Consider the following 27,349-nt stretch of genomic DNA (forward strand, 5'->3'; position numbering starts at 1 on the left):
TCTTTCTTTCTTTCTTTCTTTCTTTCTTTCTTTCTTTCTTTCTTTCTTTCTTTCTTTCTTTCTTTCCTTCCTTCCTTCCTTCCTTCCTTCCTTCCTTCCTTCCTTCTTTGTTTCTTTCTTCTTTCTTTCTTTTTTCCTTTCTTTCTTTCTTTCTTTTCTTTCTTTCTTTCTTTCTTTTTCTTTCTTTCTTCTTTCTTTCTTTCCTTTTTTTCTCTCTTCCTTCCCTTTCTTAGCTTGGTGGAGTTATATGTGGCAAGTACTTAAAATAGGAGTGTTCCTGGCTGGTACAGTGGGTGTAACTTTAAAAGTCATCCTGAAAAAAAAAAAAAAGTCATCTTAGCCAACTTTTTTGGCATTGGCCTGTTTTTATGGCTTTCTTTCACTTTATATATATTCAAAATGGACTGTGGCACATCTTCCTGACCTGCCTCAGGGTGGGACATGGCAGACTGCTACCACTCTCATCTTCCCATCCATCTAACAGGAAAGCCCTGCACAAATCCCTCCCCCTGAGAGCTTCCTCTTCCAGAAGTTCTGTGTTAGTATGTGGGCCCCTCAAGGATGAATGTTTACTCAAGTTCCAAGGTACCCCTGAAATGGAGTCTGGAGTCACAGTATCTGTGAGCTTTCTTTTTGAGGTTATATTATTACAAAATATTTCCACTTAGCTCCCCTTTTCCTTCTCATACCTTAGACTGAAAAAAGTGATATGCTGAAGAATACCATTTCCAGCTACCCCTCTCTTTGGCCCACTGCCCTGTCTAGGCTGTTCTAATTATTGCTGGGGGGGATGCAGGGATCTCCATCTCTAACCCTGACTTGAAGCTTTTGGGTGCAAGGCTGAGATCTTAACATTGGAGTATCAGGGCTAAGACCTTGGAGATCAACCTCATATACCACATTTAACATCAGGAAAAACTGAGACCCAGAGAGGGGAAGGGACTGACTGGACTGGAGATAGCATAATATAGTGGCAAGAATGAGTATACTTTCTGGAGCCACAGAATTGGGGATGGGTCATGGGTATCTAGCTAATGAGCTGGGTGATCTTAGCTGATCACCTGACATTTCTGTACCTTGGACTATAAAATGAGAGTAAGACTACCTACCTCCCAGTATTCTTGTGTGCCTCAGAAGAGATAGAGTGAACGTATGTAGCAAAAGTCTGATGCATATAGGTGTTAATATATTTTTAGACGGGGGGAGGGGGGACAAAGGGAATGGGAGTGAGAATCTCAAGCAGACTCTATACCCAGCATGGAGCCCAACACGGGGCTCAGTCTCACAGCCCTGAGATCATGACCTGAACCAAAATCAAGAGTCAGATGTTCAACTGACTGAGCCACCCAGGCACCCCTATAGGTGCTAATATTAATTCTCCTGAGGTCTGGACCAGATTTTTATCCCTATCTTTATATAGGTCCTGGAACCCACCCCCCACCCCCCTACCCCTGTGGCGGGCTTTGGTGTGGTTTGCCTCGTGTTCCAAGAGTTCTGGGCACACCTGCATTAGTTTCCTCCATTGACTGTGAGCTCCTTGAGAACAAGGGCCAAATCTGGCTTGGCATCTGACATATATCCCCACATACCTCTAACCTAGCAGAGTTTTTGTGAAAAGGGGCCTTGGAAACTCTGTAGAATTGAGTTAGCTAGGAGTCAGATGTGTTGGTACCTTTTTTTTTTTTTTCCTGTCTGACTATGTAGCAAGGAGGGAAAGTGGTTTCAGGCTATGAATAACAGACCAAAGAATCATGTGGTTGTGAAGTTTCCTATTTGATCAATATATTTTAATGAACTGAGAGGAGAAGAAAAAAAAATTAAGAAACTGTATGTATTCTCTCTTTCTCTCTCTATCATTGTCTCCTTCTTGCCCTCCCCTGTCCCCTTTTTTACTCATTTGGGAAGCAGAGAGACTTCTATTATTTCCTTAGGCTTATTCTTCAGGTATAAGAAGGAGACTAAGAGACTAGTCCTGGGATGAAGGACTGGTGCAGAAAGACAAATTCATAGAGAAAAAGGCAAGGAAAGAGAGAGGGAGAGAGAAACCTCATGGAACCAGGATGAACCTTGGTGCCTGTAGGGCTAGAGAGCAGCTGACATAGAGAGACTATAGCAGTCCTGGGTGGTAGGGCTCATTTGGCCTGAGGGTGAACAAGAGTATGGGTCTTTCCAGCTCATGGAACCTTTTAAGGATTCCCAGGAGTCCTTTCTATCCCTCTTTCCCCACCCGGCCTTTTCTGTACTCCTCCTGCCCCAGTCTATGCCTAGTTTTAGGTGCTTCCAGGCAGGTGACAGGTCTGTCCCTTCTGCCTGGCTGCCTCTCACTATCACATATTCTTCCCAGGGTGAGGACATCCTAGACAGGAGCTCGGAGCTGATCTACACTGGGGAAATGGCCTGGATCTACCAGCCCTATGGCCGCAACCAGCAGCGGGTCTTCTTCCTGTTTGACCACCAGATGGTCCTCTGCAAGAAGGTAACCCCAACCTCTTCTTTCCTGAGGGAGATGGGAGATGGGCACCTCAGAAGCATAAGCCCCTCCCTCTCCATCATCCCCAGCTCCCAGTGAAGTGGTCATTATAGTAGGTGGGAAAAGATGCCAGTGGCTTCTAATTTTGTGATTCCTTCTTTAACTTTTGCTGTTTTCCCTCTTTGTCAGTTTTCTTTTAAAAAATCTAGAATAAGACTCTTTTTTTCTCTTTCTTCTTGTCTTCCATGATGGCTGTCTCTGATCCTCCATCCATTGCCCTGTTACTTTAGTTATGCGTATGTTGTGTTATTTCCTTCCAGAGATGATTATATTGGAAATTATTTTGCTGCTTTGGGGATTTTTTCTTTTTTCTCCTTTCCTTTTTTTTTTTCTTCCAGAGGAGGGGTAGAGATCCCCTTTCCTCTCTCCTCAGTCATCCACTAATGTTCCTACAGTTCTGAAGTTGTCCCAAACAGCTTTTCCCCTGTATCATTTGTTTTTAATTATACCAGCCTTGACATACTCTGTTGTCTTCTGTGTCATAACTACTAGTTATTTATGTTGGTTTCATTGTATTCTGGGAGGATCCAGAATTAAATAGAGTATAATAATGCTGGAGGGAGGACTTTTTCTGTTCAAGGAACTTTCTGCACTGGGCCACTTTTTCTTGTACTGAAGGGCCAGACTTGGAGGATGAACCATCTGGGACTCAGAAATGCAACAATAGCAACAGAGATTAGGGATAGAGCAGAAAAGAGATGGGGATTTGAAACCAAAACATCTGGGTCCTAGGCTCTACTGTCTCTAACCTTGGGCAAGTTTTTTTAACTTTATGTTCTTATTTTCCTCAGTGCCAAATCAGGCTGATGATAGAATTCATCTCAAGAGGCGTTGAGGAGGACCACCTAAGGTAGTGGGAAGCAGTGAAGTATAGTGTTAAGAGCATGGGTTCTAGGGCCAGCCAGAAGGGCACCAATTTTTCCCATGAGCTGTGTGACCTTGGGCAAATTCTCTGTGCCTCACATTTGCAAAATGGAAATCATAATGGTATCCACATAGAAAGAGAGGTTGTGATGGTTAAATGAAACAATATAGTTGCAGTGCCTGGCACATGGTATTTAGTAAATGTTAGCTATTGATATTATTACTGTATATTTGGTGTTACTATTCATTCATTCAGCAAATCTTTTATGGGAGACAGTATATGCAGTAGTTAAATAAGCACAGATTTTAGAACCAGATAGTCTGGACTAAAGCCCAACTCTACCATTTAGTAGCTTTTGTTCCAGAGTAAGCTTCTTAACTGTTCTATCTACAGTTCCTCATAAAACGGGGTTATAACAGTACCTAACTTGTAGGATTGTTGTGAAGATTATTTGCTAATAAATGCAAAGCATTCAGCTGCCGAGGGATGAATACATAAAGAAAATGTGACGCACGTGCGTGTGCACGCGCGCACACACACACACACACAGGAATGCACACACACTATGGAATATTATTCAGCCTTTAAAAAAGGGGGGGACTCCTGTCATTTGTGACAGCATAGATGAACCTGGAGGACATTATGCTAAGTAAAATAAGACAGAGAAAGGCAAATACCATATGATCTCACTTCATGTAGAATCTACAGCTGTTGAAGTCATAAAGGCAGAGAGTAGAATGGTGGTTGCCAGGGACTGGTGAGGATTTGGAAAATGGAGAGATACTGGTCAAAGTGTGAAAACTTTTCATATGCAAGATGAATAAGTTTTGGTGAGCTAGTATACAATATGGTGCCTATCACTAACAATACTGTATTGTGTACTTGAAATTTGCTAAGAAAGTAGGTCTTAAGTGTTATCATCACAAAAAAAGTCACCATGTGAGATGATGTATATGTTAATTAGCTTGATTGTGGTGATCATTTCACAATGTATACATATATCAAAACATCACATTTTATACCTTAAATATATATAATCTTTATTTGTCAATTATACCTCAATAAAGCTGGGGGGAAATGCAAAGCATTTGGAATAGTGTCTAGCACATGATATATGCTAAGTGTTAACTGTTGCCATTGTTGTTGCTATTATTATTTTGTTATTAAGAATGTACCCTAGGTGTTGGAATGCAATAATGAGAAAAATAAGTCCAGTCCCATCCCCATGTGCCTTCCTCAGGCTCTGGAGAGAAAACCCAGGGTGATCAAGGCTAGGGGTGGGCAGGAACTAGGGCCCCTCTCTAAAAAGACCTTACTGACAAGCAAGTGAGACAGGCTGCAATCCTTAAGAGTTGCATTTCCCAGATTGCAGCATCTGTCATTTATACAAAATGTTTTACAGTGTCTTACTAAACCCCATGAATACCCAGTGAGACCAAATTCAATTATCTCCTAGTTGTTTGAATTATATAATGTCAGGAATTGGAGTAGGCTCCTTGCTGGATCCATGGCTAGGCTTGGTGCTTGTCTGCAGACTGCCAGGGACCTTCTGGAGAAGCACTGGCTCCCTTGATATCCTCCAGCTTGGGTGAGTGGAAGGGAAAAGGAGGAAGGCAGGCATGCTATTAGGTAGGTAACTTGTGATGACCAGGCATGCTATTAGGTACAGAACTTGTGATGACCTAAATAGCACCTGTGGTGAGCACTTATTCACCATGTCCCTATGAAAGCACTCAGACCACCATTAACAAGTGGCATTTGGGCAGCCTGGTCCCAATGGGACCTTAGACAACCAGGGCTCCAGAGGGCTTTGTCCCCTTGCTGTGCAAAAGATGAGCAGAGAAACTTCTAAGGCTTTGTCAGCTGTTTTTCCCTGGGCAGCCCCTGAGTGAGGCAAGAGTAAGGAAGGTACACTACTGGGCACAGCTTAATGGGCAGACTATAAGCTGTGAAACAGAACTAATGTAACTGAGGAGTGTGGTGGCTGAGTTTAAGTTGTGTAAGGGTCTTCATTATCAGTGCTAGCATTCAGAAAAGGGAAACTGCAATGACTTGAGCTAGAGGATGCACTCAGGGAATACTTGAGGAGGAAAAATGTGTAAATTTGACCTGGAGCTGGAATGATTGTAAAAAGAGGTATTGTTGGGGCAGGGAGGACACATTAGTGTGAGCCTAAGTATAGATCTGTGACCACCCCCATCTTGAAAGGGTATATGGAATTTCCAAGGATGTAGAGGTAGCTATGTAAATTTTAAAATATTCAGTTACTTTTGCTTTGATTTATTTTTGTCACAATATTTAAATTATTTTGAAAGTTTAAATGGACCAAAGGAGGCAGTGAGATTTTCAGGTTCATCGAAGGAAACTTAAAGTCCTACAAAAAATTTGTCTGGGACCAAGAAAGATTGGCACCATATTTATTAGACAAGGCTGACCTCATGACCTGGAAACCGCATGTTTAGATTTGAGCTTTACAACCATTTTAGAGAAAATTGAGGTTCAGAGAGATAAAATGGCTTGCCCAAGGCCACAGCTAGTAGGTTATGCAGCTAGGAGTCTGTATATCTCACACTCTTTCCATGCATGTTTCATGCTGCTTTGTGGCCTTAGCTATGGTTTCTGATGGGATTTTTTTGAACAGTAGGTCATTCTTAATCATTCCTATCACATCCCTAAACTTGGCCTTATGACTAATCCGGTGCCTGAAAACTCACATTCAACACTCTGGGGAGCTAGAAAGAGTAGGCAAAGGGAGAACCTTAATGACACATTTCTCTAGTCCTGTTCCCCTACCACAGAAGCAGAATTCTCTCAAGTTTCTTGTTATCATTAAATACCTAAAGAAACAATAGGAGTTTCAGTTGATGCTTTTAATTTAGCTCCAAGATCATGTACATCCTTTCATTTTTTTTGGAAACTAGTAAAGGTTTTGAAGGCTGACAATGATTATGACACACCTTCAGAGTTAAAGGAAGCTACAGGTAATGCTGGCAGGCTGGGACCAGAGACCCAAAGGGGATCCTACAGAACCACCCAGTAGTGTTCTTGGTTTCATGAAGGATGGAAATAAAGCATGAGCCAGCAGGAGGTGAAAGAAGAGTTTCCTGAAGATATAGAGAGAGCAGATACAGACAGAGTGTCTGGGAGACTAAGAAATGAAAGGAGGGAATCTCATCTTTGTTCAGGGTCTGGGGGGGTTTATTGAGGATGGTGGTCTGATATACATGTCCTCTCAGGCATCTAGGTACCAGTTAGAACAAAGACAAGGGGGCAGGTTTTATTCCTTGGAGCCAGGGGGCCTTGACATTGAGATGTCTAGCCATGGTTGTCTAGAATAAGCAAATGGTAGCTTTGTCCAGTCATTCTCACCTGGTCCTTCCATAGATGTTAACTATTCTAGAGAAATTGTTAATTCCTGTCCCTTATAAGGAGAACATATGCTGTTTGCATTACAAATCATGTGTAAAGTGGGGTAGGGGTGCAGGTCCCAGCAAGAATAGAAGCAGGAAAAGGAGTAAAAAGCAGATTTTTATGGGGTCCTTCAGTTTCCCTGTCTCTTTGGTTGAAGTTAGGAATAGTGCGAGGTTTCACTTATTTGTGGAACATAAGGAATAACATGGAGGACATTAGGAGAAGGAAGGGAAAAAGGAAGGGGGTGGATTGGAGGGAGAGATGAACCATGAGAGACTATGGACTCTGAGGAACAAAGTGAGGGTTTTAGAGGGGAGGGGGTGCAGGTATGGGTTAGACTGGTGATGGGTATTAAGGAGGGCACGTACCGCATGGAGCACTGGGTGTTATTGGAAAACAATGAATCGTGGATCACTACATCAAAAACTAATGATGTATTGTATGGTGACTAACATAACATAATAAAATAAAATTTAAAATATAAATAAATAAACAAAAAAGGAATAGTGGGATTTTAAAGATACTAGCTGGGCTTGAAAAAAGCATGGAAGATATTAGAGAAACCCTTTCTGGAGAAGTAAAAGAGCTAAAATCTAACCAAGTAGAAATCAAAAAGGCTATTAATGAGGTACAATAAAAAATGGAGGCTCTAACTGCTAGGATAATAAGGCAGAAGAGAAAATTAGTGATACAGAAGACGAAATGATGGAAAATAAAGAAGCTGAGAAAAAGAGAGATAAACAACTACTGGATCAAAAGGGCAGAATTCGAGAGATAAGCGATACCAGGAGACGAAACAATATTAGAATAATTGGGATCCCAGAAGAAGAAGAAAGAGAGAGAGGGGCAGAAGGTATATTGGAGCAAATTATAGCAGAGAACTTCCCTAATTTGGGGAAGGAGACAGGCATCAAAATCCAGGAGGCACAGAGAACCCCCCTCAAAATCAATAAAAATAGGTCAACACCCCAACATCTAATAGTAAAACTTACAAGTCTCAGAGACAAAGAGAAAATCCTGAAAGCAGCTCAGGAGAAGAGATCTGTAACCTACAATGGTAGAAATATTAGATTGGCAACAGACCTATCCACAAGACCTGGCAGGCCAGAAAGGACTAACATGATATATTCAGAGCACTAAATGAGAAAAATATGCAGCCAAGAATACTATATCCAGCTAGGCTGTCACTGAAAATAGAAGGAGAGATAAAAAGCTTCCAAGACAAACAAAAACTGAAGGAATTTGCAAATACCAAATCAGCCCTACAAGAAATATTGAAAGGGGTCCTCTAAACAACGAGGGAGCCTAAAAGTAACATAGACCAGAAAGGAACACAGACAATGTACACTAACAGTCACCTTACAGGCAATACAGTGGCACTAAGTTCATATCTTTCAATTATTATCCTGAATGTAAATGGGCTAAATGCCCCAATCAAAAGATACAGGGTATCAGATTGGATAAAAAAACAAGACCCATCGAGATGCTGTCTGCAAGAGACTCATTTTAGACCCAAAGACACCCCAGATTGAAAGTGAGGGAGTGGAAAACCATTTACCATGCTAACGGACACCAAAAGAAAGCTGGGGTGGCAATCCTTATATCAGACAAATTAGATTTTAAACCAAAGACTGTAATAAGAGATGAGGAAGGACACTATCTCCTACTTAAAGGGTCTATCCAATAAGAAGATCTAACAACTGTAAATATCTATGCCCCTAACATGGGAGCAGCCAATTATATTAAGCCAATTAATAACAAAAGCAAAGAAACACATTGACAACAATACAATAATAGTGGGGGACTTTAACACCCCCCTCACTGAAATGGACAGATCATCTAAGCAAAAGATCAACAAGGAAATCAAGACTTTAAATGACACACTGGACCAAATGGACTTCACAGATATATTCAGAACATTCCATCCCAAAGCAACAGAATACACGTTCTTCTCTAGTGCCCATGGAACATTCTCCAGAATAGATCACATCCTAGGTCACAAATCAGGTCTCAACCGGTACCAAAAGATTGGGATCATTCCCTGCCTATTTTCAGGCCACAATGCTTTGAAACTAGAACTCAATCACAAGAGGAAAGTCGGAAAGAACTCAAATACATGGAGACTAAAGAGCATCCTACTAAAGAATGAATGGGTCAACCAGGAAATTAAAGAAGAACTAAAAAAATTCATGGAAATAAGTGAAAATGAAAACACAAGTGTTCAAAATCTTTGGGATGCAGCAAAGGTGGTCCTAAGAGGAAAGTATATAGCAATACAAGCCTTTCTCAAGAAACAAGAAAGGTCTCAAATACACACCCTAACCCTACACCTAAAGGAGCTGGAGAAAGAACAGCAAATAAAGCCTACCCAGCAGAAGAAGAGAAATAATAAAGATCAGAGCAGAAATCAATGAAATAGAAACCAAAAGAATAGTAGAACAGATCAACGAAACTAGGAGCTGGTTCTTTGAAAGAATTAACAAGATTGATAAACCCCTGTCCAGACTTACCAAAAAGAAAAAAGACCCAAATAAATAAAATCATGAATGAAAGAGAGATCACAACCAACACCAAATAAATACAAACAGTTATAAGAACATATCATGAGCAACTATGCCAGCAAATTAGATAATCTGGAAGAAATGGATGCATTCCTAGAGATGTATAAACTACCAAAATGGAACCTGGAAGAAATACAAAACCTGAACAGACCTATAACCACTAAGAAAATTGAAGCAGTCGTCCAAAATCCCCCAAAAAACAAAAGCCCAGGGCCAGATGGCTTCCCGGGGGAATTCTACCAAACATTGACAGAGGAATTAATACCTATTCTTCTGAAACTGTTCCAAAAAATAGAAATGGAAGGAAAACTTCCAAACTCATTTTATGAGGCCACCATTACCTTGATCCCAAAACCAGACAAAGACCCCATCAAAAAGGAGAATTACAGACCAATATCCTTGATGAACATGGATGCAAAAATTCTCATCAAAATACTAGCCAATAGGATCCAATAGTACATTAAAAGGATTATTCACCATGACCAATTTGGATTTATCCCTGGGCTGCAAGGTTGATTCAACATCCGCAAATCAATCAATGTGATACAATACATTAATAAAAGAAAGAACAAGAACCATATGATCCTCTCAAGAGATGCAGAAAAAGCATTTGACAAAGTACAGCATCCTTTCTTGATCAAAACTCTTCAGAGTATAGAGATAGAGGGTACACAACCCCATATCATAAAAGCCATCTATGAAAAACCCACAGCAAATATCATTCTCAATGGGCAAAAACTGAGAGCTTTCCCCTTAAGGTCAGGAACACGACAGGGATGTCCACTATCACCACTGCTATTCAACATAGTATTAGAAGTCTTAGCCACAGCAATCAGACAGCAAAAAAAAATAAAAGGCATCCAAATCAGCAAAGAATTCAAACTCTCACTCTTTGCAGATGATATGATACTTTATGTGGAAAACCCAAAAGACTCCACCCCAAAACTGCTAGAACTCATACAGGAATTCAGTCAAGTGGCAGGATATAAAATCAATGCACAGAAGTCAGTGGCATTCCTATACACCAACAACAAGACAGAAGAAAGAGAAATTAAGGAGTCGATCCCATTTACAATGGCACCCAAAACCATAAGATACCTAGGAAAAAATCTAACCAAAGAGGCAGAGAATCTGTACTCAGAAAACTATAAAATACTCATGAAAGAAATTGAGGAAGACCCAAAGAAATGGAAAAACGTTCTATGCTCATGGATTGGAAGAACAAATATTGTGAAGATGTCAATGCTACCTAGAGCAATCTACACATTCAATGCAATCCCTATCAAAATACCATTCACTTTTTTCAAAGAAATGGAACAAATAATCCTAAAATTTGTATGGAACCAGAAAAGACCCCGAATAGCCAGAGGAATGTTGAAAAAGAAAAGCAAAGCCGGCGGCATCACAATTCCGGACTTCCAGCTCTATTACAAAGCTGTCATCATCAAGACAGTATGGTACTGGCACAAAAACAGACACATAGATGAATGGAACAGAATAGAGAGCCCAGAAGTGGACACTCAACTCTATGGTCAACTCATCTTCGACAAAGCAGAGAAGAATGTCCAATGGAAAAAAGACAGTCTCTTCAACAAATGGTGTTAGGAAAATCAACAGCCACATGCAGAGAATGAAACTGGATCATTTCCTTACACCACACACAAAAATAGACTCAAAATGGTTGCAAGACTTAAATGTGAACCAGGAGTCCATCAAAATCCTAAAGGAGAACACAGGCAGCAACCTCTTTGACCTCAGCCACAGCAACTTCTTCATAGAAACATCACCAAAGGCAAGGGAAGCAAGGGCAAAAATGAAGTATTGGGACTTCATCAGGATAAAAAGCTTTTGCACAGCAAAAGAAACAGTCGACAAAACCAAAAGACATCCGACAGAATGAGAGAAGATATTTGCAAATGACATATCAGATAAAGGGCTAGTATCCAAAATCTATAAAGAACTTATCAAATTCAACACCCAAAGAACAAATGATCCAATCAAGAAATGGGCAGAAGACATGAACAGACATTTTTCCAAAGAAGACATCCAAATGGCCAACAGACACATGAAAATAGAATTTTCGGCATCAGGGAAATCCAAATCAAAACCTCAACGAGACACCACCTCACACCAGTCAGAATGGTTAAAATTAACAAGTCAGGAAATGACAGATGTTGGCGGGGATGCAGATAAAGGGGAACCCTCTTACGCTGTTGTTGGGAATTCAAGCTGGTGCAGCCACTCTGGAAAACAGTATGGAGGTTCCTCAAAAAGTTGAAAATAGAGCTACCATATGACCCAGCAATTACACTACTGGGTATTTTCCCCAAAGATACAAATGTAGGGATCCGAAGGGGTATGTGCACCCTGATGTTTATAGCAGCAATGTCCACAATATCCAAACTATGGAAAGAGCCTAGATGTCCATCAACCAATGAATGGATAAAGAAAAGGTTGTGTATATATATATATATATATATATATATATATATATATATATACACAATGGAATATTATGCAGCCATCAAAAAACACGAAATCTTGCCATTTGGCACGACGTGGATGGAACTGGAAGGTATTATGCTGAGCAAAATAAGTCAATCAGAGAAATACATGTATCATATGACCTCACTGATATGAGGAATTCTTTTTTTTTTTTTAAGATTTTATTTATTTATTTGACAGACACAGCGAGAGAAAGAACACATGCAGGGGGAGCGGGAGAGGGAGAAGCAGGCTTCCTGCCAAGCAGGGAGCCCAATGCGGGACTCGATTCCAGGATCCTGGGATCATGACCTGAGCCGAAGGCAGCCGCTTAATGACTGAGCCACCCAGGTGCCCTGATATGAGGAATTCTTAATCTCAGGGAACAAACTGAGGGTTGCTGGAGTGGTTGGGGATGGGAAGGATGGGTTGGCTGGGTGATAGACATTGGGGAGGGTATGTGCTATGGTGAGCACTGTGAAATGTGCAAGACTGTTGAATCACAGATCTGTACCTCGGCAACAAATAATACATTTTATGTTAAAAAAAAATGAAGACGATAACAGGAAGGGAAAAATGAAGTGGGGGAAATCAGAGGGGGAGACGAACCATGAGAGACTATGGACTCTGAGATACAAACTGAGAGTTCTAGAGGGGAGGGGTTGAGGGGATGGGTTAGCCTGGTGATGGGTATTAAAGAGGGCACGTACTGCATGGAGCACTGGGTGTTATATGCAAACAGTGAATCATGGAACACTACATCGAAAACTAATGATGTAATGAATGGTGATTAACATAACATAAAAAAAAAAAAAGGAATAGTGGGAGTTAAGCCTGCCTATTCTAGTCAGGTGGGTACCCACCTATTAGCTGTGCAGTCCAGATCTGGCTTCCCCAGTCTATGAGTATTTGTATTAAGTATTTTAAGGCAGGTTTCAGGCCTTTATGAGATCAAACTAGATCATATCAATCCATTCTCCTTAGCTTGTCCTGCTTTTGTGGTTATATTGGACTGACAGGGCACACTTTTTATCCACATGTCTCACAAAGTATTCCTGAGGATTGTGGAAGTCAGTGCATGGGAACTGCTCCATTCTTTTGGCCAGGATTGAGCTTGTCCATTTTGAGCATGGTAAAAGGAACCCAGGGTCTGAATTAGGCCTGGAGCAAAATTGGCCCCTTCTGTATAGCTGACCTTTTCCTCTCCTGTGAACTTGATGCCAGGAGCACTCAACAGATCAGAACCGATCTGTACTCAGCACAGCCTATTTATATGGACAATTATTATGCGAGGGAAAAGAACATGTAGAGGTTGTTTTTTTGCAAATCAATTCAACAACACCCATATTTCACAGCCTTGGACTTTGAGATTGACAGAGCTATATTGGGAATTTTTAAAGACAGCCTTCCCCAGACATACCAAAAAGCCCAGTTTACCATACAGTGTGAAGAGTTAGGATTGCAAAAGCAAATTCTTTGCAGATAGCCTGCAACTGAGAAGTGAGGCATGCAAGGCAATTCAGCAGAATGGGAATAGTTTAACCAAACTGTGTAATGTTAATAAAAATTAATGAGCATTTCTGATTCTGTCAAATTGTCTAAAAGGCCAAATATAAGCAGAGAGGAGGGAGAGTTGGTCAGAATGATTTGGCTAGTAGAAGACATCTGTCAGGACAGGGCTCATGGGACCTTCTTGGCCAGACTTAGCCATACCACATGTCCCGAGACATGATGTTTGTCATGGGCATGCTATGAAGGTGCACACATGAGTTGTGTCTTTCCACAGTGTCAGCTTTATTCAATCATAAAGCAAAGTTAATCACAGTTCTAAAGCAGGTTCAGGATTCCAAACTCAATGACATTTCACCATGTGATTAAACTTGGCTTCTTACACAGCACACAGAGCAGGACACAAGACAAACTACACAACAAATAAGATAACAGAAGGGATATAGGAAGTCAGTCTGTGGGTGTGCAGTTGAGATAAGGCCTCAGTCTGGTCTTGGTCAGCTCTCAGCACTTACTGCTTATTATGTTCAAGCAGTGAAGGATCTTGGATCTTCAGAGATCAATCTGGCACAGTGTTCAGTGGCAGTTGCCTTTTTTAAGTGGTCAGACATAGAGAGGTCATGTCTGAAGAGTCTGACAGTTTGCTGCAAAAATCCTCCCCTTTTTAAAGGGATTTAATTGGTCCAGGGTCCCTGCAGACCTCCTCTGGTTCTGCTCGTTACCAGTTCTGGGGCGTCAGCTGATGCTGGTCCCAGCGATATCTTATAGCTGAAGTACCTTTAACTACTTGCATCATTGCATGACACAGGCCCCTGCTTGACATGAGAGACTCCATTTTGCTCTCTACAATGTGCCCTCAGGGGGGGAGTCGAAGGCAGTGCTAAGAGGAGGAGGGGCTGAAAGACCACTCTGAGAGATAGTTACTTAATCAGACCTTACATTCCACAGGTCCACAGGTCATTTCATCCATCCCTCTGTTTTTTTTTTTAATTCATAAAATATTTGACATTCAAAAAGATACGTAAATTATATAATGGGTACTTATGTACTTGCTATCCAAGTTAAGAAATAATTCATTACAGGGGCGCCTGGGTGGCTCAGTCATTAAGTGTCTGCCTTAGGCTCAGGTCATGATCCCAGGGTCTGGGATCAAGCCCTGCATCAGGCTCCTTGCTCAGCAGGCAACCTGCTTCTCCCTCTCCCACTACCCCTGCTTGTGTTCCTCTCTCGCTGTGTCTCTCTGTCAAATAAATAAATAAAATCTTTAAGAAAAAAAAAGAAATAATTCATTACAAATACATTCTTCCTCCTCTCCCTCTCTGCTCCTTCCCTTTCTTTTCCTTCCTTCCATCTTCCCATTCTCCTCTCTGTACTCTCTTGAATTTGGCATGTCATTATCATATTTTTGTATAATTTCTGTACATATGTATGCATACCTAAATATTATGTGGCATTTCTTTGTAGGTTTTTAAACCTCATATAAGTGGGATAGAGATGAGATAAAACTGTACAGAAAAGAAACCAGGGGCGTGATGAGCATGGGATTTTAGTTTGCTGTGGCATCATAGCTTTTTAAATTTTTTTTTAATTTTTAATATTTTATTTAAATGCAATTAATTAACATATACGATATTATTAATTTCAGAAGTAGAGTTCAGTGATTCATCAGCGGCATATAACACCCAGTGCTAATTACATCATGTACCCTCCTTAATGCCCATCACCCAATTACCCCATACCCCCACCCACCTCCCCTTCAGCAACCCTCAGATTGTTCCCTATAGTTAAAAGTCTTTTATGGTTTGTCCCCCTCCCTGATTTCATCTTATTTTATTTTTCCCTCCCTTCCCCTATGATCCTCTGTTTTGTTAAATTCCACATGAATGAAATCATATGATAATTATCTTTCTCTGATTGACCTATTTTGCTTAGCATAATATCCTCTAGTTCCATCCACGTCGATGTAAATGGTTAAGATTTTTTTTGATGGCTGAGGAATATTCCATTGTGTGTGTGTGTGTACACACCATATCTTCTTTATTCATTCATCTGTTGATGGACATCTCAGCTCTTTCCATAGTTTGGCTATTATGTGCATTGCTGCTATAAACATTGGGGTGCAGGTGCCCCTTCAGATCACTATGTTTATATCCTTTGGGTGAATAGCTAGTAGTGTAATTGCTAGGTCATAGGGTAGCTCTATATTTAACTTTTTGAGAAACCTCCATACTGTTTTCCAGAGTGGCTGTACCAGCTTGCATTCCCACCAGTGGTGTAAGAGGGTTTCCCTTTCTCCACATCCTCACCAACATTTTTTGTTTCCGGACTTGTTAATTTTAGTCATTCTGACTGGTGTGATGTGGTATCTCATTGTGGTTTTGATCTTTATTTCCCTGATACCCAAGTGATGTTGAGCATTTTTTTTCATGTGTCTATTAGCCATTTTTATGTCTTCTTTGGAGAAATGTCTGTTCAGCATCATAGCTTTTAAATTGGGTGGCAGGTTCACCAAAACTTAGTGTATTATTAAAAGTAAGTAAGTAAATAAATAGAGAAATAAGAGCACCTTGTGTGGACTAATGATGAGTGTCTCATGGACTGAAAGTATTAATCCAATTCTATATACCAGAGAGTAAAACAATAATAAAGGATAGGCAATATACAGTTTGTATCCATCTACAACTTTTCTTTTTCTCATGCAGTAAGATTTGTGAGATTCATTCAGTCAATATATGAAGCTTTTTATTCACTCTTACCCCCCGCCTTCTCCTGCCAGACTAGGCCTTCTCCAAAATTCCCCAGAATGCTAAATGTTCAACCCTTTCCATGTAATCCTTCCTGGCCAGCAGCCTGTGGCCACCTTGCTACTATTACCACTCATCTCCACTCTGATATGCAGGTCTCCTTAGCCTGCTTGAATTCCCAGGTACACCCCAGGCAAACATCCAGCTTATTTCATACTTCTGGAAGGCTTGCAAATATTTTAGAAAAGAAAAGGCCCCAGGTACACCCCAGGCAAACATCCAGCTTATTTCATACTTCTGGAAGGCTTGCAAATATTTTAGAAAAGAAAAGGCCCATGCTCGCAATGCTTGTGTGGCTTACTGCATCCTAATCCCCATATATGTGTCTTACAAACACAAGTAAGGATTGATGCTGGGGTCTGAGACAGAGCCCTTGGATGTAGGACAAAGGCTTTCTCTAAGAGCATCTAGTTAACCAAACTATCAATGTCATACTGCTAAGCTAATCTGCCTACATTTGACCAAACCAACCCCTATTTGGTACTCCAAAACAATGGAAGTCTTAGCGTCCTGCTGTGCCCATGAGCCAACTTTCATGGTACCTACTGTCGACATACCTCCAGTTAAAAGCCTTTTCTTCCTTCCTATCTAGGACCTGATCCGAAGAGACATTCTGTACTACAAAGGCCGCATTGACATGGATAAATATGAGGTAGTTGACATTGAAGATGGCAGAGATGATGACTTTAATGTCAGCATGAAAAATGCCTTCAAGCTTCACAACAAGGAGACTGAGGAGGTACATCTATTCTTTGCCAAAAAGCTGGAGGAGAAGATACGCTGGCTCAGGGCTTTCAGAGAAGAGAGGAAAATGGTACAGGAAGATGAAAAAATTGGTAAGTGACCTGAGAGGAGAAAGAAGAATATGGCTATGAAGACATAGAGGATTTGAATTAGTTTTCATTTTTCTAGAAGCAGAGGGAAGATTTCTGTTGCAAACTGACCTAATCCATTTTGGTGGTTTCCTATTATTAGGTCCTTTGTGGCAGATATCAGTAGTTTCTTCTAGTCAGAGTTAAGTGAGAGTTATAATTTGGCCTCCCTTACAGTCTCATGACTAGATAAGACTATTACACTGCAAGCAAACCTCAGTCTCAATTCTCCCAAACATACAAACATTTATTAACAAACAAACACAAAAGCAGTCATACAACCTGTTCTGTAATCTCAGTGAAGTCCCAGTTTTGTTCTTAGATACATGGCAGCATCTTCTGTGAAGAGGTTAGTCAAGGAAGAGTTGGTGATATTATAGCAACAGGCTTCAACTAACTTTCTAGTTAGAGTCTGTTGACAAAATCCTCTGATGGGGAACAAGACATAACACCTGTTTTCAATCTTGAGCTTAAGGCTTCCTTCTGAAGGGTAAAAGCTATAGGACTCACTGGATTTTTATACCCAGGTCTTGTGAGGGCTAAAGAGCCTGTAAGACATTTGTGACTAGTTCACATTTGAATAACATTCATTTTACCAATGAAAATTTATTTTTAACATGTGTTAGGCTAATTAGGCCTCCTGCATTAAAGTGACTGAACTGCTGGGAGTAGTGGTCTCTGGAGCAAGGACTTCTGAGTGTTTGATGTGTTAACAAATCACCTCTTGAGTGTGTATGCCTGATTAAGGCACTTCAGATGTTAACTAAATGCCCCTAGAGCATAGATTAAAATTAATGCACATGTATATATCACACTTTCTGTATGAAAGCATTTTAAAATAAATTGTAGAAAATATAACTGGGTCTAAAGCCATGATCACTTGCATGATTCAGTCACACTAAACCATAATTTTTTTGGCTTTAAATAGGTTGTTCCCCTTTTCCAGAGGGTATATAACTAGCAGAGAGATTTTTCATGCTGCTTTCGAACTGTGGGATTTAGGTGCCATTGACTATAGCTTTGTGGTTTACAAAGTACTATCTGGTCTCTTGCTCATGGTCCTGCCATTCTAGCATAAAAATACCAAACAGCCAGGCTTTGTAATTCCTTGAGAAGACACAGTTTCTGTTTTTGCCCCACTCTTAATGAGAGTAGAATTTTATATTAAAACACATGTATGCTCAAGCTGGTAGAAACTGCCTCTAGAAAAATGGGCCTACCCATTGAGTCCTGGTGCAAATGGATTCTTCTCTCCTTCAGTGTTGGGGATTTAAATGGTTTAGAGATAAGGAAGGGTGATCTACTTAGTCTAATCCTAGTTCTCTCCTCAGGTTTTGGGTAGAGTGCACATTAATAATTCACTTTGAGTCCCATTGAAGCCAAATAGCTTTTAGCATATGAGCACTGCAGTTAGACAAGATGTAGAGTGGTACAGAAATGCTACTGGGCTTCTTCTCTCAGTGGCAGGCAGCAGCAGCCTCTGATACCACCTAGGTTGTTAGACCTATTAAAGATATTGTCTTAATGTGCTTTATGCAGACCCTAGATCAACTAGAAGATCCCCACCATTCTGTCTGGTTCCAGTGTTATATTTCCCACACAATGCCCTAATAACCTGTAACTTGAAGAATCTGCTTCTAATAAAAAAGCTTCCAGAAATTACATTATTTTTTAAAATTTTGTTTAAAGTTTTAATTTAAATTCCAGTTAGTTAACATACAGTGCAATATTAATTTCAGGTGTACAATTTAGTGATTCCACACCTATACACAACACCATATGCTCATCACAACAACTCTACTCCTTAATCCCATCACCTATTTAATCCCTCCACCAGACCACCTCCCCTCTGGTAACAACTGCTTTGATCTCTATAGTTAAAAGGTCTCTTTTTGTTTCTTTCTCTCTTTTATCCCCCTATGATCATTTGTTTTGTTTCTTAAATTCCACATATGAATGCAATCATATGGTATTTGTCTTTCTCTGATTTATTTCGCTTAGCTTAATATGCTTTAGCTCCACCCACAATGTAGTACACACACACACACACACACACACAAAATGGAATATTACTCAGCCATAAAAAATAACGAAAACTTGTCATTTGCAATGACATGGATGGAGCTACAGAAATTACTTTCTGACAAACCTGTTATCTTTTCTAAAACATTTTTTTTCTAATTATAATAATAGCACTTTTATTGTAGGCAATTTTGGAGAAAAACACAGAAAAATACAAGAGAAAACTAAAAATCACATAAAAACATCCTACCCAGAGAGAGATAACTTTTGTAAATATTTTATATATTTCCTTCCTGTTCTTTTGTGTATAAATAAAATACTAGGACTAAGATGGCTGACTATCTTTATGTCTCCCCCCAACCTCTATCTCTCCATGATGAACAGTTCTAAATTTATATGCTCATTTTACACTTAAAATCATACCATTAACATTTCCCTAAATCATTTTTTTAAATTTTTGTTATTTTATTTAAATTCAATTAATTAATATATAGTGTATTACTAGTTTCAGAGGTAGGGTTCAGTGATTCATCAGTGGCATATAACAACCAGTGCTAATTACATCACGTGCCCTCCTTAATGCCCATCACCCTGTTACCCCATCCCCCCATCCTCAGATTGTTTCCTATAATTAAGGGTCTCTTATGGTTTGTCTCCCTCTCTAATTTCATCTCATTTTATGTTTCCCTCCCTTCCCCTATGTTCATCTGTTTTGTTTTGTAAATTCCACATATGAGTGAAATCATATGTATTTGTCTTCCTCTGACTGACATATTTCACTTACAATAATATCCTCTATTTCCATTCATATCATTCATACATACATACATACCACATCTTCTTTATCCATTCATGTGTTGATGGACATTTGGGCTCTTTCCATAGTTGGACTATTGTGGACATTGCTGCTATGAACATTGGGGTGCCCCTTCAAATCACTAAATTTATATCTTTTGGATAAATATCTAGTAGTGCAACTGCTAGGTTGTAAGGTAGTTCTATTTTTAACTTCTTGAGGAACCTCTATATAGTTTCCCAGAATGGCTGTACCAGCTTGCATTCCCACCAACAGTGTAAGAAGATTCCCCTTTCTCCACCTTCTCACCAACATTTGTTGCTTCCTCAGTTGTTAATTTTACCAATCTGACTGGTGTGATATGGTATCTCATTGTGGTATTGATTTGTATTTCCCTGATGCCAAGGGATATGCAGCATTTTTTCATGTGTCTTTTGCCCATTTGTATGTCTTCTTTGGAGACATGTCTGTTCATGTCTTCTGCCCATTTCTTAGCTAGATTTTTTGTTTTCTGGGTGTTGAGTTTAATAACTTCTTTATAGACCATGGATACAAGCTCTTTATCTGATAAGACATTTGCAAATATCTTCTCCCATTCTGTAGGTTGTCTTTTGGTTTTATCAACTGTTTCCTTTGCTGTGCAGAAGCTTTTTATCTTGATGAAGTCCCAAGAGGTCATTTGTGCTTTTGTTTCCCTTGGCTTTGAAGACATCTCTAGCAAGAAGTTGCTATGGCTGAGGTCAAAGAGGTTGCTGCCTGTGTTCTCCTCTAGGATTTTGATGGATTCCTGTCTCACATTTAGGTCATTCATCCATTTTGAGTTTGTTTTGTGTATGGTGTAAGAAAATGGTCCAGTTTCATTCTTCTGCATGTGGCTATCCAATTTTCCCAACACCATTTGTTGTAAAGACTGTTCTTTTTCCATTGGATAGTATTTCCTGCTTTGTTGAAGATTAGTTGACCTTAGAGTTGAGGGTCCATTTCTGGGTTCTTTATTCTGTGCCATAGATCTATGTGTCTATTTTTGTGCCAGTACCATACTGATTTGATGATTATAGCTTTGTAATATAGCTTGAAGTCTGGAATTGGTTGTCACCAGCTTTGGTTTTCTTTTTCGACATTCCTTTGGATATTTGGAGTCTTTTCTGGTTCCATACAATTTTTAGGATTGTTTGTTATAGCTCTGTGAAAATTACTGATGGTATTTTGATGGGAATTGCTTTGGATGTTTAGATTGCTTTGGATAGCATAGGCATGTTCTTCCAATCCATGAGCATGGAATGTTTTTTTTCATTTCTTTGTGTCTTCCTCAATTTCTTTCATAAGTGTTCTATAGTTTTCAGAGTACACATCCTTATCTCTTTGGTTAGGTTTATTCCCAGGTATCTTTTGGTTTTTGGTGCAATTGTAAATGGGATCAATTCTTTAATTACTCTTTCTTCTGAAAAATGAGAATTACAGAACAATATCCCTGATGAACATGGATGCCAAAATTCTCACCAAGATATAGTACCTAATAGGATCCAACAGTACATTAAAAGGATTATTCACCATGACCAAGTGGGATTTACTCCTGGGTTGCAGCGGTGGTTCAACATCTGCCTATCAATCAGTGTGATATACCACATTAATAGAAGTAAAGACAAGAACCATATGATCCTCTCAATTGATACAGAAAAAGCATTTGACAAAATACGGTATCCTTTCTTTTTTTAATTTTTTTTATTATTATGTTATGTTAATCCCCATACATTACATCATTAGTTCTTGATGTAGTGTTCCATGATTCATTGTTTATATATAACACCCAGTGCTCCATTCAATATGTGCTCTCTTTAATACCCATCACCAGGCTAACCCATCCCCCCAGCCCCCTCCCCTCTAGAACCCTCAGTTTGTTTCTCGGAGTCCATAGTCTCTCATGGTTCGTCTCCCCCTCCGATTTCCCCCCTTCATTCTTCCCCTCCTGCTATCTTCTTCTTCTTCTTCTTTTTTTTTTTTAACATATAATGTATTATTTGTTTCAGAGGTACAGGTCTGTGATTCAACAGTCTTACACAATTCACAGTGCTCACCATAGCACATACCCTCCACAATGTCTATCACCCACCCACCCCATCCCTCACAACCCCCACCACTCCAGTATCCTTTCTTGATTAAAACTCTCTACAGGGTAGGGATAGAGGGAAAATACCTCAATATCATAAAAGCCATTTATGAAGAAAAGTCAATATCATCCTCATTGGGGAAAAAATGAGCGCTTTCCCCTAAGGTCAGGAACATGAAAGGGATGTCCACTCTCACCACTGCTGTTCAGCAGAGTACTGGAAGTCCTAGCCTCAGCAATCAGAAAACATAAAGAAATAAAAGGCATCCAAATTGACAAAAAAGAAGTCAAACTTATGGTACTCTATGTAGAAAACCCAAAAGACTCCACCAAAAAATTGCTAGAACTCATACAGGAATTCAGCAAAGGGGCAGGATATAAAATCATTGCACAGATGTCAATTGCATTTATATACCCTAAATCACTTAATATTTTTTTAATTATGTTCAGTTAGCCACCATATATTACATCATTAGTTTTTGATATAGTGTTCAATAATTCATTAGTTGCCTAAAACACCCAGTGCTCACCCCAACACATGTCCTCATTAATACACATCACCCGGCGACCCCATCACCCTATGCCCCTCCCCTATGAAACCCTCAGTTTATTTCCCAGGGTCCATAGTCCCTCATGATTTGTATCCCCCTCTGATTCCCCCCTGTAGGTTCCCTCCCTTCTCCTAAGCTCTTCTGTGCTATGCCTTATGTTCCACATATGAGTGAAACCATATGATAATTGTCTTTCTCTGCTTGACTTATTTCACGTAGCATAATCCCCTCCAGTTCCATTCATGTCAGTGTGAATGGTGGGTATTCATCCTTTCTGATGGCTGAGAAACATTACATTGTATATATGTACCACATCTTCTTTATCCATTCATCTTTGGAAGAGCATCTCAGCTCCTTCCACAGTTTGGCTATAGTGGACATTGCTGCTATGAACATTGGGATGCAGGTGGCCGTTCTTTTCACTACATGTGTATCTTTGGGGTGAATACCTAGTAGTGCAATTGCTGCATCATTGGGTAGCTGCATATTTAACATCTTGAGGAAACTCCATACTGTTTTCCAAAGTGGCTGTACCAGTTTGCCTTTCCATCAACAGTATAAGAGGGTTCCCCTTTCTCCACCTTCTTGCAAACATTTGTTGTTTCCTGCCTTGTTAATTTTTGCCATTCTAGCTGGTGAAAGATGGTATCTCATTGTGGTTTTGATTTGAATTTCCTTGATGGCTAGTGATATTGAACATTTTTTCATATGTCTGTTAGCCATTTGTATTTCTTCTTTGAGAAGTGTCTGTTCATGTATTCTGCCCATTTTTTGACTGGATTATTTGTTTTTTGGGTGTTGAGTTTGAGAAGTTCTTTATAGATCTTGGATATCAGCCTTTTATCTGTAAGGTAATTTGCAAGTATCTTTTCCCATTCTGTGGGTTGCCTCTTAGTTTTATTGACTGTTTCTTTTGCTGAACACAAGCTTTTTATTTCTATGAAGTCCCAAAAGTTCATTTTTGCTTTTGTTTCCCTTGCCTTTGGAGACGTGTCTTGAAAGAAGTTGCTGTGGCCCATGTCAAAGAGGTTACTGCCTATGTTCTCCTCTAGGATTTTGATGGATTCCTGTCTCACACTGAGGTCTTTCATCCATTTGGAGTTTATCTTTGTGGATGTTATGAGACAATGGTCCAGTTTCATTCTTCTGCATGTGGCTGTCCAATTTTCCCAGCACCACTTATTAAAGAGACTGTCTTTTTTGCACTGGATATTTTTTCCTATTTCACAAAGATTAGTTGACCATAGAGTTGAGGGTCCATTTCTGGAGTCTCCAGTCTGTTCCATTGATCTATATGTCTATTTTTGTGCCAATACCATGGTGTCTTGGTGATCATAGCTTTGTAATAAAGCATGAAGTCAAGTAACATGATGCCCCCAGGTTTGTTTTTCTTTTTCAACATTCCTTGGTGATTCGGGGTCTTTTCTGATTCCATACAAATTTTAGGATTGTTTGTTCCAGCTCTTTGAAAAATGCCAATGGTATTTTGATATGGATAGCATTGAAAATGTAGATTGCTCTATGCAGCATAGACATTTTAACAATGTTTGTTCTTCCAGTCCATGAGTGTGGAATGTTTTTCCATGTTTTTGTGCCCTCCTCAATTTCTTTCATAAGTGTTCTGTAGTTTCTAGAGTACAGATGCTTTACCTCTTTGGTTAGGTTTATTGCTAGGTATCTTATGGTTTTTGGTGCTATTGTAAATGGAATCAATTCCTTAATTTCTCTTTCTACACTGACATTGTTAATGTATCAAAAAGCAACTGATATTTGTGCATTGATTTTTGTATCCTGCCATATTGCTGAATTGCTGTATGAGTTCTAGTAATTTACGGGTAGAGTCTTTTGGGTTTTCCATATAAAGTATGGTGTCATCTGCGAAGAGAGATTTGGACTTCTTCTTTGCCAATTTGAATGCCTTTTATTTCTTTTTATTTTCTGATTGCTGATGCTAGGACTTCTAGTACTACATTGAGCAATAGTGGTGAGAGTGGGCATCCCTGCTGTGTTCCTGACCTTAAGGCAAAGCTCTCAGCTTTTCCTCATTGAGAATGATGTTCAGTTTAGGCTTTTCATACATTTTTATGAAACTGAGGAATGTTCCCTCTATCCCTACACTCTGAAGTCTTTTAATCAGGAAAGGATTCTGTATTTTGTCAAATCCTTTTTGTACATCAATTGAGAGGATCATATGGTACTTGTCTTTTCTTTTATTAATGTGCTCTATCACGCTGATTGTTTTGTGAATGTTGAACCACCCTTGCATCCAAGGAATAAATGCTACCTGGTCGTGATGGATAATTCTTTTAATGTACTCTTGGATGCTATTGGCTAGGATCTTGTTGAGTATTTTGACATCCATGTTCATCGAGGATATTGGTCTGTAATTCTCCTTTTTGATGGGGTCTTTGCCTGGTTTGGGGATCAGGGTAATGCTGGCCTCATAGAATGAGTTTGGATGTTTTCCTTCCATTTCTATTTTTTGGAACAGGTTCAGTAGAATAGACATGATTTCTCCTTTAAATGTTTGGTCAAATTCCCCTGGGAAGCCATCTGGCCCTTGACTCTTGTTTTTTCAGAGGTTTTTGATTACTGCTTCAATTTCCTTACTGGTTATTGGTCTGTTCAGATTGTCTATTTCTTCCTGTTTCAGGCTTGGTGGTTGATAAGTTTCCAGGAATGCATCCATTTCTTCCAGATGGCCTAGTTTGTTGGCATATAGCTGCTGGTAGTAAGTTCTAATAATTGTCTCTATTTCCTTGGTATTGGTCTTGATTTCTCCACTTTCATTCATGATTTTATTAATTTGAGTCCTTTGTCTTTTCTTTTGGATAAGTCTGGCCAGAGGTTTATCGACTTTAATTCTTTCAAAAAAATATCTTCTAGTTTCATTGATCTGTTCTATTGTTCTTCTAGTTTCTATTTTATTGATTTCTGCTCTAATCTTTATTATTTCTCTTCTCCTGCTTGGTCTAGGCTTTATTTGCTGTTCTTTCTCCAGACCTTTAGCTGTAAGGTTAGCTTGTGCATTTGATTTTTTCTAACTTTTTGAGAGAGGCTTGGATGGCTATGTTATGTCCCTCTAAGGGCCACCTTTGCAGTATCCCATAGGTTTTGGACCAATGTGTTTTCATTTGCATTGGTTTGCATGATTTGTTTAAGTTCTTTAATTTCCTGGTTGACCCATTCATTCTTTAGCAGGATGCTTTTTAACCTCTACGTGTTTGCGTTCCTTTCAAATTTTTCCTTGTGGTTGAGTTCCCATTTCAATGCATTGTGGTCTGAAAATATGCAGGGAATAATCTCAATCTTTTGGTATCAGTTCAGACCTGATTTGTGACCCAGTATGTGATTTATTCTGGAGAAAGTTCTGTGTACACTCGAGAAGAATGAGTATTCTCTTCTTTTAGGATGGAATGTTCTTTATATATCTACAAAGAACATCTAGTCCAATATTTCCTTCAAAGCTCTTGTTCCTTTGTTGATCTTCTGCTTAGATGATTTGTCCATTGCTGACAGTGGAGTATTGATGTCTCCTACTATTAATGTATTATTATCAATATGATTCTTTATTTTGGTTAACAGTTGGCTTATGTAGTTGGCTGCTCCCATGTTGGAGGCATAGATATTTAACCATTGTTAGATTTTCTTGTTGGAAAAACCCTTTAAGTATGATATAGTGCCCCTCTATATCTCTTACTACAGCCTTTGGTTAAAAATCTGTCTGATATGAGAATTGCTACCCCAGCTTTCTTTTGAGGTCCATTGGCATGATAAATGGTCCTCCATCCTCTCACTTTCCATCTGGAGGTTTCTTTAGGTTCAAAATGAGTCTCTTGTAATCAGCATATGGATGGATCCTGTCTTTTTTATCCTATCTGCAACACTGTGCCGTTTCATGGGAACATTTAGGCCATTCACGTTGGGAGTGAAAGATACTAATTTTGAAAGATACTAATTTACTGCCATCATATTGCCTGTAAAGTCCCTGTTTCTATAGATTGTCTCTGTAAATTTCTGGTCTATATTACTCTTGGGGTCTTTCTTCTTTTATAGAACACCCCCTTAATATTTCATGCAGGGCTGGCTTGATGGTCACATATTCTTTCAGTTTCTGCCATTCTTGGAAGCTCTTTGTCTCTCTGTCCATTTTGAAGTACAGCCTTGCTGAATAAAGTGTTCTGGGCTACATGTTCTTCTCATTTATTACCCTGAATATGCCTTGCCAACCCTTTTTGGCTTGCTAGGTCTCTGTGGACAGGTTTGACGTTATTCTGATGTTCCTCCCTCTGTACTTAAGAAATCTCTTGCCCCTGGCTGCTCTCAGCATAGCTACCTTGGCTCTAAGATTTGCAAGTTTCAGTATTATATGCTGGAGTGTTGGTCTATATTTATTGATCTTGGGAGGGGTCCTCTTTGCCTCTTGGACTTGAATGCTTGTTTCCTTCCCCAGGTTAGGGTAGTTTTCAGCTATGATTTGCTCAAATATACCTTCTAGTCCTCTCTCTCCACCCCCTCAGGGATCCCAATAATTCTGACATTGGATCATTTCATGGCATCATTGATCTCTCTAATTCTTATCTCATGGGCTTCTAGTTGCTTATCCCTATCCTCCTCATCTTCCTTCCTTTCTATCAGCCTATCTTCTAGATCACTATTTCGTTCTTCTGCCTTATTTACCCTGCCTGTTAGAGTATCCAGTTTAGACTGCATCTCATTCACAGCACTTTTACTTTAGGCCTGATTAGATCTCATTTCTGCCCTTAGAGATTTTATATTGTCACTAATGCTTTTTTCAAGCCTAGCTATTGACTTCATAATTGCTACCCCGAAGTCT

The 27,349-nt window shown here is 39.6% G+C and overlaps 1 protein-coding gene across 3 annotated transcripts in view; it reads left to right on the forward strand.

Annotated features, from left to right (window-relative positions):
• ARHGEF9 (Cdc42 guanine nucleotide exchange factor 9) overlaps window positions 1-27,349 on the forward strand; it is a 185,906-nt gene that overhangs the window by 127,326 nt on the left and 31,231 nt on the right. For 2 of the 3 annotated variants that reach the window (XM_021678640.1, XR_002479737.1), the window contains 2 exons: window positions 2,345-2,476; window positions 16,757-17,000. In XM_021678640.1, coding sequence (XP_021534315.1) covers window positions 2,345-2,476; window positions 16,757-17,000 — 376 coding nt within the window. The remainder of the gene's footprint in view (window positions 1-2,344; window positions 2,477-16,756; window positions 17,001-27,349) is intronic. The other variant, XM_044911661.1, reaches the window with a different exon arrangement.

Source organism: Neomonachus schauinslandi, chromosome X (assembly GCF_002201575.2).
Source record: "Neomonachus schauinslandi chromosome X, ASM220157v2, whole genome shotgun sequence".
Lineage (NCBI taxonomy): Eukaryota > Metazoa > Chordata > Mammalia > Carnivora > Phocidae > Neomonachus > Neomonachus schauinslandi.